The sequence below is a fragment of the Lytechinus pictus genome, chromosome 7 (assembly GCF_037042905.1).
Source record: "Lytechinus pictus isolate F3 Inbred chromosome 7, Lp3.0, whole genome shotgun sequence".
Lineage (NCBI taxonomy): Eukaryota > Metazoa > Echinodermata > Echinoidea > Temnopleuroida > Toxopneustidae > Lytechinus > Lytechinus pictus.
The window spans coordinates 13,862,945-13,878,965 of NC_087251.1; the positions used below are offsets into that span (position 1 = coordinate 13,862,945).

Sequence of the window (16,021 nt, forward strand, 5' to 3'; positions counted from 1 at the left end):
AAGAAAATAGGTCCTTTTTACTAAAAAAAAAAAAATAAAAAAATAGATGGGAAACTTGGAAAAATGTATTTTCTCGCAATAAAAACTTTAAGGGGCCAGAATCGCATTAAAACTTGGTTATGAAACGTGTAAAACAAAATCTTAGATAGCATTTTAACTGAGATTTATTTTTTAATCAACATTCAACGCTGAACTTTCTTATGTTAATTGTTTATCAATATTTTGTGAAAACAGATAGTGTGCACATCGTCATGAATATTCATTTGGTGGGCTGATGATGTGACATTCCCATTTTTCTTTTTTAATGTTAGATATGAAATTATGATTATCTATTTTTTCAATACATGTGTAAATAATGTGTCCCCATTGTAAAGTTGCTGCATTAAATAACTAATGCGGTTAATTAGTCGTCATTCCAATTGTTTAAGTTCTTGGTAGAAATATGTTGAATAAATCTAATTTCATATATTGTACAAAAGAACATGGGATATGACATCATCAGCCCACCTAATGAATATTCATGAGACATGCCTAAATAAAACTGTTTCATGGGAATATTGCAAATCCTTAAAATTCAACTTAACTTCGTTATTTGTCATCCGATTTTGAATAAATTTTAAGCATTTTGTTTTGTGAATTTTACTCTATTTATTGATTATCTCTAGCGTTGACCTCCCCTTCAATTATTTTCTTGTATTGTTAGAAAGAGATGGATGAAGTAGAATAATACGTTCATGCTTATATTTTTATTCATTACAATATCTCTTTGAAATTCAACCCGGCTTCCTCACAACCATTAAGCTCTAAGAGTGTTAGGTGTGTCCTGTATATTTCAACACGTACCCTTTTAAATATAGTCATTTTTTTATTATTCATCCTGTTTTTTATGAAAAATAAGTGGCGAACAAACAAAACAAAAATGATAATTGAAATTTAAAAGAGCGCATGAAAAAGAAATAACCCTGAAAACGAACAATAGTCCTCAAAATATAAGTTGCCCATTTTGGGGTCGATAATTTTTCGCATTTTTCAGTTCGCGCTTTGCTCCTAGTTTTGATCTAGTACGTATAGTACCCTTTCTCGTAGAAATAGAAGCTATCAAACTTAAAACCTCTGAGTCTCAGTAGGCATAACCCCCCCCCCCTCGCTGATATAGACCTACACAATGGGACAGGGTGAAATATAATTTTGAAATAGGGCCTATATGTCACAATCTAGCTATCACAAAATTAAATTTTCATATAAAAAATTGTACTTTTTAAAATGAATGGTGCCCTTTTAAGCCATATGGCCTTCTAAAAATATAAGACTCAATACGCTACTGACCTCTCCCGAAACTGAAAAAAAAGATAAATCCCTCACTGGAAATAAAAAAATTAGTCTGTGGTACAAACAGGGCTTCCATACAAGTACTGAAGGAAACTAATTTTTTCATGTACTGTACCACAGAAAATACACCAGTAGCGTCTGTGATACAGTTTCAGTCATATTTCTGGGGTGGCTGCATGAGAAGTACCGCAGGAAATTTTGAAAGTATAGCACTGGGGTTGCCATAGAATTTTAGAAGTGCCTATATTGAGTCCTGCAGGAAATTTCAAAATTTTCATTTACCACAGAAGTATCACAGGGTTTTCATAGAAGTGTCTTTAATAGGATCGAGTACTGCAGGAAATTTCAAAATGTTCATGTACCACAGAAGTATCACAGGGTTTCCATAGAAGTGCTTAGTAATAGGAGTACTGCAGGAAATTAAAAAAATGTTCATATACAACAGAAGTATCGCAGGGTTGTCATAGAAGTACTGCAGGATATTTTAGAATTTTCATGTACAACAGAAGTACGACATAACTATCACAGAGTGATATTGTATACAGTTATGTACAACAGAAGTATTACACAGGTACGACAGAGTACCATTAAGGTATTGCATGAAATTTTCATATTTTTATGTACCACAGAAGTAGAACTATCACAGAGTGATACCACAGGAGTCCTGTAGTAATTCCTTATACAGTTTTGTACAACAGAAGTATCACACAGGTACGACAGAGTACCATTAAGGTATTGCATGAAATTTTCATATTTTTATGTACCACAGAAGTATGACAGAACTATCACAGAGTGATACCACAGAAGTCCTGTTGTAATTCTATATACAGTTTTGTACAACAGCAGTATCACACAGGTACGACAGAGTACCATTAAGGTATTGCATGAAATTTTCATATTTTCCTGTACCACAGAAGTATGACAGAACTATCACAGAGTGATACCACAGAAGTCCTGTTGTAATTCTATATACAGTTTTGTACAACAGAAGTATCACACAGGTACGACAGAGTACCATTAAGGTATTGCAGGAAATTTTCATATTTTCCTGTACCACAGAAGTATGACAGAACTATCACAGAGTGATACCACAGAAGTCCTGTGGTAATTCTGAGGTACCGTCGTGTATGACAGAAGTATCACACAGGTACAACAGAGTACCACTAAAGTACTGCAGGAATTTTTTGTAAGGGTTATCATGTCAGTATATCAAAAAATTAAGTTCGTGCTTCGCGCTCGCATTTAATTGTTTGAGACACACAGTCTCTTCTTTATTTCAATAAAAACGCGCTTAGACTGTCCAGTTTTCAGGTCGGAATATCAAAAATTTTGAGCTTGCGCTTCGCACTCTCATTATTTAATTGGTGATACTTGTATCCTCTTCATTAATTACTAAAAACAGTCCTAATAATTGAGTCCCTTTTCACGTTACTATAATAAAATTTCGGCTCGCGCTTCGCGCTCGCATTGTTTAGTTGGATACTTATCTTTGTTCATGATTATAAAAACTGCTCAGAATCTTCAGTTCTAAGGACATAAAACATCAAAGAATTTTAGCTCGCGCTTCGCGCTCGCATTATATATCAAGACCACATGAGATACCTTAACTTGTTTATAACAATAAAAACTAACATATACTTAAAACTTCAGTCTTTAGTTAGGACTACCCCCTGAAAAGCCAACAAAAAAATCAGATTATAGCGGCCAATCGAGAAAAAATTTTGATGAAAATATTTTTCGGCCCCCTCCCTATTGGCGAAAGCTTGATCCACCCCTGCGTTGGATGCAAATTAGACGCCTTTCCACCACTTGGATTTTTTTGGACTTTTGGTATGTCATTTTGGAGACTTCATGGAGATGCACTGTGTTGAAATAAATAGTATTGCCATTTTTACACGAGACCTGTATATCATAAAACAGTGATGTTTAGCGTCAATATTCCAAAATGTTAAGGTCATTGACCCTTTCTAGCTCTCCAGTGTAAAAGGTCAAGAGTTGTGAACATAAATACTTTCAAATGAACAGCGAGACGTAAATAGTGAATTAATCGTAATAATATTTACATCAAATTGGTAGAATTGGATAAAATTTTCACACTATTATCAATCTGGTGTGAGATTATTAATAGTTATAAAGATATACCCGGATTTCTGCAATATTACGTTCATGAAAACCACTGTTCCCTGTGTTGAAGCCAGTGTTGTAGTGCATTGGTGCTCGGCCTTGGCCTTAAGGCGCCTTAAGGCCTACCTTTTCAAATCCTTGGCCTTGAGAGGGCCTTGGCCTTGAGGATTTTGAGCCTTGACATTTCAAGGCATTGTCAAGGCATTTTGTATTTTGTACTTTCATTTGTTTTAAATAAGTAATTATAAATGTTTCAATCGGTCTGTATATTTAATGACACTAATGGTCAATGCAGTCACTAGTAACAGTAGCAGCAGCAGCAGTATACAGTGAGTGTATATACTAGTCATCAATTGTAATTATTAAATCACCATTATCAAGAATTATCATCACATATATGTAACAAAGAAAACAGCAGTGATGAAAATAGCATAATTTATTGGTAATGTGTTGTAATCATGACTAATGATGATAATGACAACTTAATAATAATATTAATAAAAAAAGGCACTTATATATATATCAAAATGGGCATTTTGGTGCAAACAGATACATGTATTTTCAAAATGAGATTATGAACTGTGTGAAGTAGTTGTGTGTTTTGTAGAAAATTAAGTTGAGCAAAGCCTTTTTAAAGTGATTTCTAATTGATGAGATAATCCAGTTGAAACCAATTAGAGCAAAACCAATTGAAACCAGTTGGCCAACTGGTTTCAATAGGGAAATTGGAACAACTGGAACCAATTGAAACCAGTTGCCAACTGGTTCCAGTTAAGACCAATTGGGCAACTGGAACCAGTTGGCAATTGGTTTCAATTGGTTCCAGTTGAAACCAATTTAAGCAACCAGTTGGCAACTGGTTTCAATTGGTTCCAGTTGTTCCAATTTCCCTATTAAAACCAGTTGAATCCAATTGGAGGCAACTGGTTTCAATTGGTTCCAGTTGAAACCAATTGAAGGCAACTGGTTTCAACTGGATCCAGTTGAAACTAATTGGTGGAAATTCCAGTTGGAATGACTTAATTAATGACAAATTAATTAGAATTTGCACTAACTATTGCTCATGCCAACAAAGAAGCAGTGCTATATGTTTATTAATACCAATGTAAAGGGCATTGATAAAATAGACTTTCTTCATGTATATCTATTTATATGAAAGATCTTCAAATATATGTATTTGTATTTGATGTAATTTGGTAACAGTTAGTGGTGTACTAATTATCTTATAATCTGTTTTAATTATAATCTATAACATTTATGAAAATTGTTTTCACTGCTAAGCATTCTAAACACTTATCTGAAACAAGTATGGTACTTGAATTAGAAAAGAATTAAATAGATACATTTTAAATGATGATGAATCACATAAAACATTAATCTGTGCACACTGGCAGATAATATGCAAATTAACTGGTTTCAATTGGAACCAGTTGGGTAACTGGAAAATTTCCAATTGGAAACCAATTGGAAGTCATTTCCAGTTACCCAACTGGTTCCAGTTAGGATTTCCAGTTACCCAATTGGTTCCAATTAGAAATCATTTCCAGTTACCCAATTGGTTCCAGTTAGGATTTCCAGTTACCCAACTGGTTCCAGTTAGAAATCATTTCCAGTTAGAAGTCATTTCCAGTTAGAAATCATTTCCAGTTGGAAGTCATTTCCAGTTACCCAATTGGTTCCAGTTAGGATTTCCAGTTACCCAACTGGTTCCAGTTAGAAATCATTTCCAGTTAGAAGTCATTTCCAGTTACCCAACTGGTTCCAGTTAGGATTTCCAGTTACCCAACTGGTTCCAGTTAGAAACCATTTCCAGTTGGAAGTCATTTCCAGTTACCCAACTGGTTCCAGTTAGGATTTCCAGTTACCCAACTGGTTCCAGTTAGAAATCATTTCCAGTTAGAAGTCATTTCCAGCTACCCAACTGGTTCCAGTTAGGATTTCCAGTTACCCAATTGGTTCCAGTTAGAAATCATTTCCAGTTGGAAGTCATTTTCAGTTACCCAACTGGTTCCAGTTAGGATTTCCAGTTGCCCAACTGGTTTCAATTGGTTTCAACTGGAAATTGTTATATTCCAGTTAAAACCAATTGAAACCAGTTGAAACCAATTGAAACCAATTGAAACCAGTTGGAAATCCAACTGGTTTCAATTGGATTTTGGTCCTGGGAGGTTTTACTTCTCAGTGAGAAAGCGTAGCGAGCAAGCGGTTTTGAAAAAAAAAAATCAGTGAGAGATCAGTGGATATATTATATACAAGCCTGTTCGGGTTCCGGGTTCGATCCCCCCTTAAATCTTAAAAATCAAGAAAAATAGGGAATTGGAAGGGAAAGGGAAAGAAGGAAGAAGAAGGAATCGAACCCCCTACTAGAAAACCCTGGCTCCGCGCGGGGCCGGCCGGCTCCGTGGATTTAGGCCTATACTATCATTATTTTTTTGACGTGACCTTGCACACGCACACAGCTTGAAGCTGTGTGTGTGCATGGACTTTCGGACACTCAATTCCACGCGACTAACCATTATGAATACGTTTCCAGAAAGGCGTTGCTAGGGCACTCTAAAACAACATGAACAAAGGATTTTGTTGTTTTACAGAAAATACATAAGTTGTCTGTGACAATTTACCACCTCCACAAGTTGTGTCTAAACGTGAAGAGGAGGTCGAAGGTCACGTCAAAAAAAAATAATGATAGTAGGCCTAAATCCCCGGAGCCAGGGTTTTCTAGTTTTTTTTTTTTTTTTTTTTTTTAACAAACGAGTGCACACCTAGTTACCAATAATGCATGCATATAGCATTTCCATTTATTTAAAAGCAGGATAAAAGAGCATTGTAGATTAAATGCCTTGCTCACGGGCATATATAAGTGCCGGGGATCGAACCCCGGAATTTCCATGCATAGGCAGGCGCTTTAGACCATTCGGCCATGGCACCTCCACAACCTAGTAGGGGGTTCGATCGATTCCTTCTTCTTCCTTCTTTCCCATTCCCTTCCAATTCCCTATTTTTCTTGATTTTGAAGATTTAAGGGGGGATCGAACCTAGTCTGCTATGCAGACTCTGAATGGCTCGTGAAGTGGGATCTGCAGCTGGTTTGCGAACCAGCCTGAAAGGGCGAGCGAAGCGAGCCATTTCAGATCTGCAGGCTCTAGTAGACCTAGTCTGCTATGCAGACTCCTTGAATCAGCTGTGATACACACACTACAGATGTGGGTCTACAGTTGTAGACTAGATCGAACCCGGAACCCGAACGGGCTTGTATATAATATATCCACTGATCTCTCCACCAAGCACAGCTAGTGGAGAGATCAGTGATTATATATCCCGCCTTGTCATGGTGACGCAGAGCGATAACGTGGTGACGTCACTAAACTTAGTGGAAAGTCGTTTCCTTACGTCGAAGACGTGTAAAATAATGATACGTGAAGTGAAGATCTTAATGCAACTGATGGATATACTTGTTTCGGTGTTTCAATATTTTTATTTAATCAGAATGTTTTTAAAAGATGATTGCACAAATTGCGCTAGAAATGAGCAACGTAAACCAAGCTATTTCCAATTATTTATTTGAGAAAAAGACTGCAGACATAAATTTAGACTAAGTTCATTATCACGTGATGCTCAACGATTGGCAAACGTTTTAGCACAATACGTTGATATGTACGTTTTGAGCGCGTGTACAATACACCGTACGTTTTGTACACGCATCTCCATAAGCCCACTGCCATTGACATTGCAACACATTCTGCCTGCCTGCTGTCATCTTCTGTATCTGTCCAGGTATATATGAACGATTTATCGAACAATAATACCGGGTAACTGCATTGAATTTTATTTGTGTCCATCTTGTGAATATTATAAGAATGTATTTTCCTGATTCTACTTTCCAGATGGTCGAGAGTGCTTTATCTCCGCCTTACGACGGGAGCGAATTTCAGGATCTGTTTCCTGAACTGACTGGGGTGGAACCAGACGAAATGGTGGACATTGAATCGTTGGCTGATCATGCTGCATCGTCTTTGCAACAACAGCCTGATGACGTTGTAGAAAATCAGTCAGTTATGCTGAACGACAACGTTTCCATTCATTCACAAGATAGTTATTCAGACAGGGGTTCAGTTTACGAGTGTGATGATGTTTCAGAGGGGGAGGTGGAGGAACATGAAGATGCTGATCAATTGCTGAGATACCTCATCGCTCCAGTCAGGCAAACTCAAAGTAAGACGAAGCAGCTGAGACACCAATCTTCCAAATCCAATGACTCTGAAAGATTTTCTGCTAGTTCTCGGGATCAGGGCTCGACCATTCATCATATTCATACAGACTCCCCGCTGCCATCAGCTGTGGTGACAACACGTAAATACACTAGGAGTAGGAAGTCCATGTCTAAGGCCCGAAGAAACGGGCCGAAACAAATGCCAGCTTCTTCAACAACTTGCTTCACCGTTGTTGATGAGAAAGGGTCATGCCAAAGCATCCAAGGCCCAAACAGAAATGCTGTTATGGCCAAGTTAAATCGTGAGAGGAAGAAGCAGCTCATGGTAGAACTTGAAGAAAAGGTTGGACTTCTCGATACTGAAAATGATGCCCTTAAAAAGCAGAATGGCCGCCTACGAAAAAAAGTTGATATTCTAAGCCGAGAACTTCAATATGTGAAAAATGTTCTTGCAAACCAAAGCACGCTGTCCAGTCTTCTGAAAAATATTAAAGCAACAGGACTTGAGTTTCATACTTCAATGCCGTTGCAGTCCAACCCAAGCAGAGTTGCCAAAGGTATTTCACGTGTGAATCAGAAAAGAAAAAGGCAGTTTGATCATGACTATTGTCTTGAGCAGAATGATGATGAGTTCCAGCCTCCAAAAGTTGCCAGGTCTGGAAGTAAAGGGAAAAAAGTTGATGGTGAAACTGATGCTAATGTGAATCTTTCAAACTGTGATGCAGTAGGAGGAGTTTGTCTTCATGTTTTAGGCGAGAATGTCTCACTCGAGTTCTGTTCAAAGTGCAGTGCGAAAGCAAACTTGGCTGGAAGCAGATGTTGAGCCATTCTCAAAGAAGCACGATGAATGAGACGAGATCTCAGTCAAAGAAGCTGTTCATCACTGATCTTGGCCCTGGGAGTAATCAGATGATCGTGAACTACATGTATTTCATCGCAGAGCAGCATGTTGAGTGACTGAGGAACAGTGTCATTTTATGATTTGGGAAGCATATGGTCGGTTGTTTCTTACCTTTGATTAATGACGGTGAAAGTACAGTTGAATTCAGTTTTTTTTTCTCCATAAGCCATAACTCATAAGTTACTAGTATTAAGTTAATTCACAGACTTGTGCTCCGTATCTTAAAATCATTTGACTCAAAATACAAGAAAAACTCTTAACTACATATTGTAGTATTGACATGTAATAATTTATATTATTAGATAATCGTAGGTTTATTCATTTCTTTCCTGTTTTGTAAAGAGAAGTCAATTGCAACTTGTGAGTTTTACTATATGTTGCATATGGCTTCTCTATTTTAGTAATTTCTTGTATACAATCTTGTTGAAGAACACTCACTAATCTTGCTTTCAGTTGGTCTCTTTTCTTCTGTCCTATGCAGGTCAATTGCTTAGAGAATTCACCACAGGCACACCTACATGTACACTGTCAAGGTCTCTGCTTTAGTGGATGATGTGGATGTATTCAACCTTTGTCTTCTCTTCAAAGACGGTGCCACAAAGACACACTAAGTTCATATGTGATGAACTCAAATGGTCGGTTAAGTCTTGTATCTTATAAGTGTGCATGAAAATGCGACTTGGTGTTGCATGACCTTGTCTAAACATTTTTTTCTTATTTAGGCCTACTCTGCTCATATCATTCATGAAAATATGGTTATTAGATTTATCTGTTTAAGAGCAGCTCTTTTGAATTTGAAGCTATTGAGAAAATGGTAACATGCCAAGTTGAAGTTATTTGGAGAGGAACAAAACAAAAAACACCAGACCAATAGGGATAAGCCTCCATGCAGTAGTTGGTACTCCTGACATAAACTTACTGATATGACCTGGAATCTACAATGGAAATGAGTTTTTACTTGTTCAGGAAATGATCAAATTGAATTCTACTTTCATTTGAAGGTCTCCAATTCTGTATATAAGCAAATGAAAATCAGCATAGGACATATGCTTTACAAAGTTTACAGTCCTAAAGGGTTAAAGATTTGAAATGGCAGAAAAAGAATTTGCTTCAAACTGATATCTGCAATTTTCAGGATAAAAATAAAGAATGAATTGATATTCAATTACATTGTATATTCAGTTGCATGTTTATATTATTTAAAATAAAAAGATGGCATATGTCAAAAGTTGATTTTCATTTGTTTACTACCAATTGTTAAAGACAAGGTACTCTCAGAAATACTTGACTGCTTTATCTTCTCTAGGTGCTGTAATCCGGATCACCTGCCACAATTTACAGACTTCTGGTAAGGCATTTATTAACAATTTCCCCGGCCCCTACAGCTGCTTTTTCCCCTCCTTTTTTTCATCCCTCTGCATTATAGAGTTTTAACAAGTCAATTCATAGGTCATATGTGTTGATATTTTGTTCAATTTTTGAACTATTCATCGTATTTCTCCATTGATCATGTTAATTGAAATTAGACAAATCTTTGTTAGTCCATGGTATTTTTTTCCTTTTCATGAAGTATTTTAAGGGCTCATCATTTAGATTGTGTACAGGCCTGAAACTAATTTTTTTTTTGGTTCATTCTTGGTGTAAGTTCTATTGCGTATTTCAAATGTCAAAACTTCTTGAGTTTTTTTATTATTTTTTTACTACATACATGTATATATGAATATAATATTGCTGGGCTACTGCCTGTTGAGTGTAATTCTATACCTGAATCATAGATGTGTACACAAAATTAAAAAGGGAAATACAAGCAAGATGTTATTTATTTTGTCACAATTGATACTTGTAAATATCAACGCTAAATTTTCATTTTGGTTGAGGTAAAACCTAAGGTAATACTTTTTAATTGAATATTTACATGAATGAGTGTAAATTGAGCTTATCAAGTATATTGGCAAAAAATGACTGCATACTGTGAAGAATAAAATAATGATATTGTACAGTTGAATTTTGTATTCGCAAACTATTTGGAATGTTGTTTTGAAACAATTCAGCAAAAAAAGTGAATAAAAAAAAGAAAGAAAAATAAGAGACAGTGTGTTGATATTGAAAAGCTTCAATTGTAAATATACCTTGAGTTGTATTGTATTGACACATTTTATTTCTTGCGTTTTTTCCTCCCACTCGCTGTGTCCGGGAACCTGTGTTCTCTTGATTTAACAACAAAAAGATTTTGGTAAATGAAAGCAAAAATGAGAAACAAATTCATGAGTGCTTGCGCCTCCTTGCACCCTCCTGAGGTCAAGTACACATGCTAGTAAACAGTAAGTATAGAGGTGAGTAAATGATAAGATAAAATGGGAATCGATGCATTTTAATTCCTGTGTTCACCTCCACTATGATTTGTAAGATCAGTCAAAAAAAAAGTTCAAAATTAAACTTAATATTATTAAGTTGTCTATCTTCTTCCCCTTTGGTAAAGCCAGCTTTGATATATTTTTTTGTACAGTTGGCAGAATTGTTTTTCTAAAAAAACAGGTGTCTATATTTTACCCATAATAGATTCAATGTCCTGTCAGTAATATTTGAATTAATATATGTTTACAACTTTGTAATGTCCAAATCTGCAGAATCTGTTACAAAAGGTAACGCACATTGCTCTGAATTATTTTTGAAAAGTGTGCAGTCGTAATTTTACAATTTGTTACCAAAATGCAATAGAATTTAAAGCAATTCCTTTCCCTCCTGGCTTTAATACCAAACAATGGTCTAGCGTGAATTATGAAGGGAAAATGTTACTGTTAAAAAAAAATGATGTCTACCTTATCCTCGCATCTGTTTTTAGTCCATTTGAGAATGAACTTATTGGTGTACTTTTTTGTATGATTTTGGAATGAAAGAAAAACTACATCTTCATCATTTTTTTTTTTTAGTGTTCTTTTTCGTTAAGTTGGTAAAATCACCACAAGATATATTTGTTTTCTTTTTTTTCTTCTTTAAATCTAAGATGTGCATTGCCTGCTCTATATTGAATGTCCTTCATTGATGTTTGTTGGGAGGATTATGTACACTGTACAAATGTGAAGATTACATAAGCCTTGAATAAAAAGCTTGTGATTCTGTATGTAAATAAAAATGTTCTTTGATCTTGTACATGATATTAACATAGAGTTGTTTGTTTTAATGTTTTAGTATTTTTCATCATTTACAGAAAGTTCCTGCTTTAATCGTGACAAGTGGTTTGAGATCTACGTTGAGTGGTTTGAAGTGTGAGTCATTGCTGCTGGGGTGACAAGAAACCTAATACAGTCAAACCTGTATTTAAAGACCATCTAGCTAGGGAAGACAAGGGGTGCCTATACCAACACGTCTTTATGGGCAGGTTCTCGTGATACATGTTTAAATTGGGAAATTCCAGAAAAAAAAATTGTGTTTTATAGACAGGTGGTCCCCATTTAGAGTTGGTTTCCAAAGCAGCTTTGATTGAATCTCATTATGGTGAGGGAAGAAGTAGGCGTATAACGCAACAATTGGGGGAAGGTCTTCCCTTGATACCATAGGTTGGTGTGATCATTTGAAATCAAAACCAAGAGGTGTCCTTGCAATACCAACAAAAAAGTCAAACCCCCCCCCCCCCCCCCCCCCAATTTGAGATACAGGCTCTTGTCGCCCCAGCCATGCTTTGCCTCTAGTTTTTGTTTGGCATTGGGAAATGAATTGAATTCACTACCAAATATCACTTTCATGGGGCATTGCTAGAATCTTGCGATCAATTGCAAGTCTTTGTTCGGTCCATCAATCAATCATAAGTTTACGAAATTAATTACAAAATTGCGATTTATTTTTAATCTGCTTCTTGAAACAAGCAGAGTAATCTGATTTGCTGCAGTTAAAATTTATCTATCAATTGTAAAATTGGAACAGAATATTTGCCATTGATTGCAAATATTTTCTTTCAACACCCCCTTAGTCAGTAACCAGATCTGATGATTTGGGTTAACAGAGATAAACACTACAAACCTAGTTTATTAGACTGGATTATGCCAGACACATCCCTTCCCCCTTTTTTCCCCTATTTTTGGTCCCAAGAGACTTTAACTAGCTAAAGTAAAGTTTGATGCAAATAGATGCTTGGTGAAAATTGAATGGAAATATTTTTCTGACAATTTACAAATCAGACCAAGGGGTTTATACTAAAGTGTGTAGACATTGAACTTGCGCAATGTTTGGCATAGATGTTGATATTTGAAATATTGCAGTTAAACATGGAACCAGCTCATGCACTGTTGACTGAATTAGTACAACATTCTCTAACTTCAGTTGAGTTATTTGATTCGAACTTTGCATTTTCCAGTCATGTGGAATGTCATGTTTGATTTAATTGGTCCTCTTGGATGGGCTGTCACACCTAGGACCCATTTCATAAAACTTGTTACAGCTAGTACCAAACTTTTAAGTAAATGTGCAATTTGATTGGCTGATAGTAAACTTGTTATAGAATTTTAACGAGTCTTCATGAACTTGGACCCTAGACTAGCAGATGTATGCTGACATATGGTAGTCAATTTATATTTTCATCCTATCTCAATATTTAAAAGAATTCTATTGGATTGCTGATATCTAAAGAAAAAGAAGTAATTTAACTACACAAATGAATTGATTGAATTATAAAAGGGCTTGCTAAGCTATACATACACAGGTGAAGTCATCCGTATGTGACAAATAAGGCCCTGTATGCTTTTGTTTGAACTGTGCTGTTGTATGCAATTGATTATGCCGTCCGTCTGGTGCTATGGAGAGATATGATTAGTTAAAATTGTCTGATAGAGGAAGTGGGATGGCAATTAAGGATTTCCAGCTTGTTGAAATTTGAACAACACCTTGGCCCCCGAAACCATTGCAAACCATGTACAAGCAAATTATCAAAATTGATTGCATTTCTTTATTTATACATCTGCCACTGCTTTTTTTTTTTTTTTGGGGGGGGGGTGTGCCTTGTCTATGTGCTATACAACATAGCTGGAAATCATTGCTGCTGTTTTATGAGCTGCACAGGACATCAAATATTTAAGGGACTTGGTGATAACTATGTCCTTTGATATGCCCTGTCTTGTGCTGTTGATGTGGGGAGTATGTTTTTATCTATAGAATGGAGATGCATGTAGGATTTTCAGTTCAAGATTAATGAACAATATTCCTTCAAGGGGAGCTTTCCATGGATACCCGGTAATCTCATACATGGTCTACTCTAGGCCAATCCGACTTGAGGGTTGGTTTGCAAGAACTTGTGCTTAGTGGAATGCTCCTCTGGGGACCCCATGAGGTCTATCAACCCTTATATACATTCATCTTTCTCCATTGACCTCTCACTGGCTTGCATCGTTTTAATGCTTTAATCCCCACTGTCGTGTTGGGTGTAAAATACTCCAAACATATTGTACATCAGCTAGTGAAGTAAACGGTATATATACACAATCTTAATTTTTCCTCTTCATTTAGAGTTCAATATTTCCTCTAAATTTATTTAAAGCAGTGACTTTCAATCAATTCATGCACATGCATTTGAAGAAAAAAAAAATCCCAGGGGGGCCACTTCCATTGACTAGTGGATACCATGCGTGACCAAAAAACACGTATAAAAAGGATCCCTTTTTCGAGATAGGGCACGCCACGTACGTAACGTAATAAGGGTGTCAAAAACACTAAAATAATGAAAATAAAGGGTATATACTTTGCTAGATAAACTAGACTAAAATGCTTCATAAAGGATCACTGGCGGATCGGGGGGGGGGGGGGGGGGGGCACAGCCGGCCCATGCCCCCCTTTAGATAAGCAAAATTAAAGTTTGTAATGTAAAAATGCCATTAAAACAGAAGTGAGTCCCCCTTTTGAAAGTGAAGACTTTTTGCTTGTCAATTTTTTTCGGGGATGAAATATTAATTTTTGGTTAAAAACTTTTTTTTGCTTGATTTTTTTTAATGACATTTTGAGTTTTTGCTTGATTTCCTCAAACGGTTATATGCACATCAGTCGGTATGCAAATGAGACATGTCATCCACTCACTCTACTTGTTTATGAAATATTCGAATTTTCTCATTGTCAAGTGAAGCAACGATTACTTCCTCCCTTAGCATGTGAAATTAGTCTTGTTTAAATACTATAATTAGTCCGGGTTATAATTGAGCAAGGTGCCACACGGAAAAGGAGAAATTTTCATACAGTGCTTCTAGACCAGTTTTTTACGCTGAATATGAATATATGAGGTAACCAGGCTGTATCCTGAAAATTAACCCGTGAGGGCGCTTTTTTCAAAATGGCCGCCAAATTTTCAGAACATTTGAATTTTCGTACATAGATTTTGACATACACATTCCATTGCCACAAAATTAGTGTCATATGAAAGACAAATAAATTCCCTACAATTCGGTACTATTTATAGGTGATAAGTAGGTTATTTGGCTGAGATTTTTAGTAGAAAACTGCATTTTTTGTCATTTTTCCCAAAAATTGTAAATTTTGCAAATACATGATTTTATATAATTCTAAAAAAAATGAATCAATTACCTTGAAATGTTCCAGAAAACTTTATTGATATACTATTATCATGTGGATGAAATTCCAACTCTGTGTCATTCTTCTTAGCAAATTTATAAGGTATCAAACTTGAATACTTCAATTTCAGAAATTTCGCTTTTTGTATGCATTTCCATAGACTAATACGTATAACATGTACATGTATAATATGTATAGTTTGATAAAATTTAAATGCAATTATCTCCGCTTTTTAACCACTTGGAGAGTTAAGAGTAGGCTTTTCTCTATCAGCTACATAAAAAAAATGTTGGCACATCAAGGCCTGACCCTCTCACGGGTTAGGGGTGTTGAAGACACCCCCCCCCTTGCCCTTGGCTATATCATGTTGTTGTATATTGCCCCTTTGTTGGAAAAATCACTGTTTTTTGGAGCACCCATTGAAGCAAAAACAGGCATTTCTACTATACAGTACAGCCACTTTGATTGCTTTGAAACCACCTGGAGAGGAAAGAGTAGGCTTTGTTCTACCAGCTACATTCAAAGAAGTGGCACATCAAAGCCTACCCCTCTCGGGGGGGGGGGGGGGTGGGGAGGGCTTTTGCTTAATATTGCCAATTTATTCGAAAATTCACAATTTTGGACCCAACATTGAGGCCAAAAAGCGTTTGTGCTTTGTTATACACCCCATTTTATTGATTTGAAACCACTTAGAGAGAAAAGAGTAGAGTTTGTTCTACCAGCTACATATAAATAAGCGCTGGCACATCGAAACCTAGCCCTCTCAGGGGCTGTCTAAGTCACCCCCCCCCTATATCATGTATATTGCCGATGTATTGGATATTTTCACCATTTTGGATCACCCATTGAGGCAAAAGCGCGTTTCTACTATAGTACAGCCAATTTTCTTTTCTTGCAATGACTTAGAG

General features: G+C 36.2%; 1 protein-coding gene across 4 annotated transcripts; it reads left to right on the plus strand.

The window, feature by feature from the left end:
- Positions 1-6,739: 6,739 nt before the first annotated feature.
- On the plus strand, positions 6,740-11,714 carry LOC129264915 (uncharacterized). 4 transcript variants are annotated; one of them, XM_064101990.1, is made up of 3 exons: positions 7,065-7,227; positions 7,338-9,912; positions 10,792-11,714. In XM_064101990.1, the coding sequence occupies exon 2, from the start codon at positions 7,338-7,340 to the stop codon at positions 8,484-8,486; it is 1,149 nt and encodes a 382-aa protein (XP_063958060.1). In that variant the 5' UTR covers positions 7,065-7,227; the 3' UTR covers positions 8,487-9,912; positions 10,792-11,714. The 4 variants fall into 4 exon arrangements, with proteins under 4 accessions (XP_054758854.2, XP_063958060.1, XP_063958057.1 ...); XM_064101989.1 differs by having other exon boundaries at positions 7,139-7,227; positions 7,310-9,912; XM_054902879.2 differs by having other exon boundaries at positions 6,740-7,227; positions 7,338-11,714.
- Positions 11,715-16,021: the final 4,307 nt, after the last annotated feature.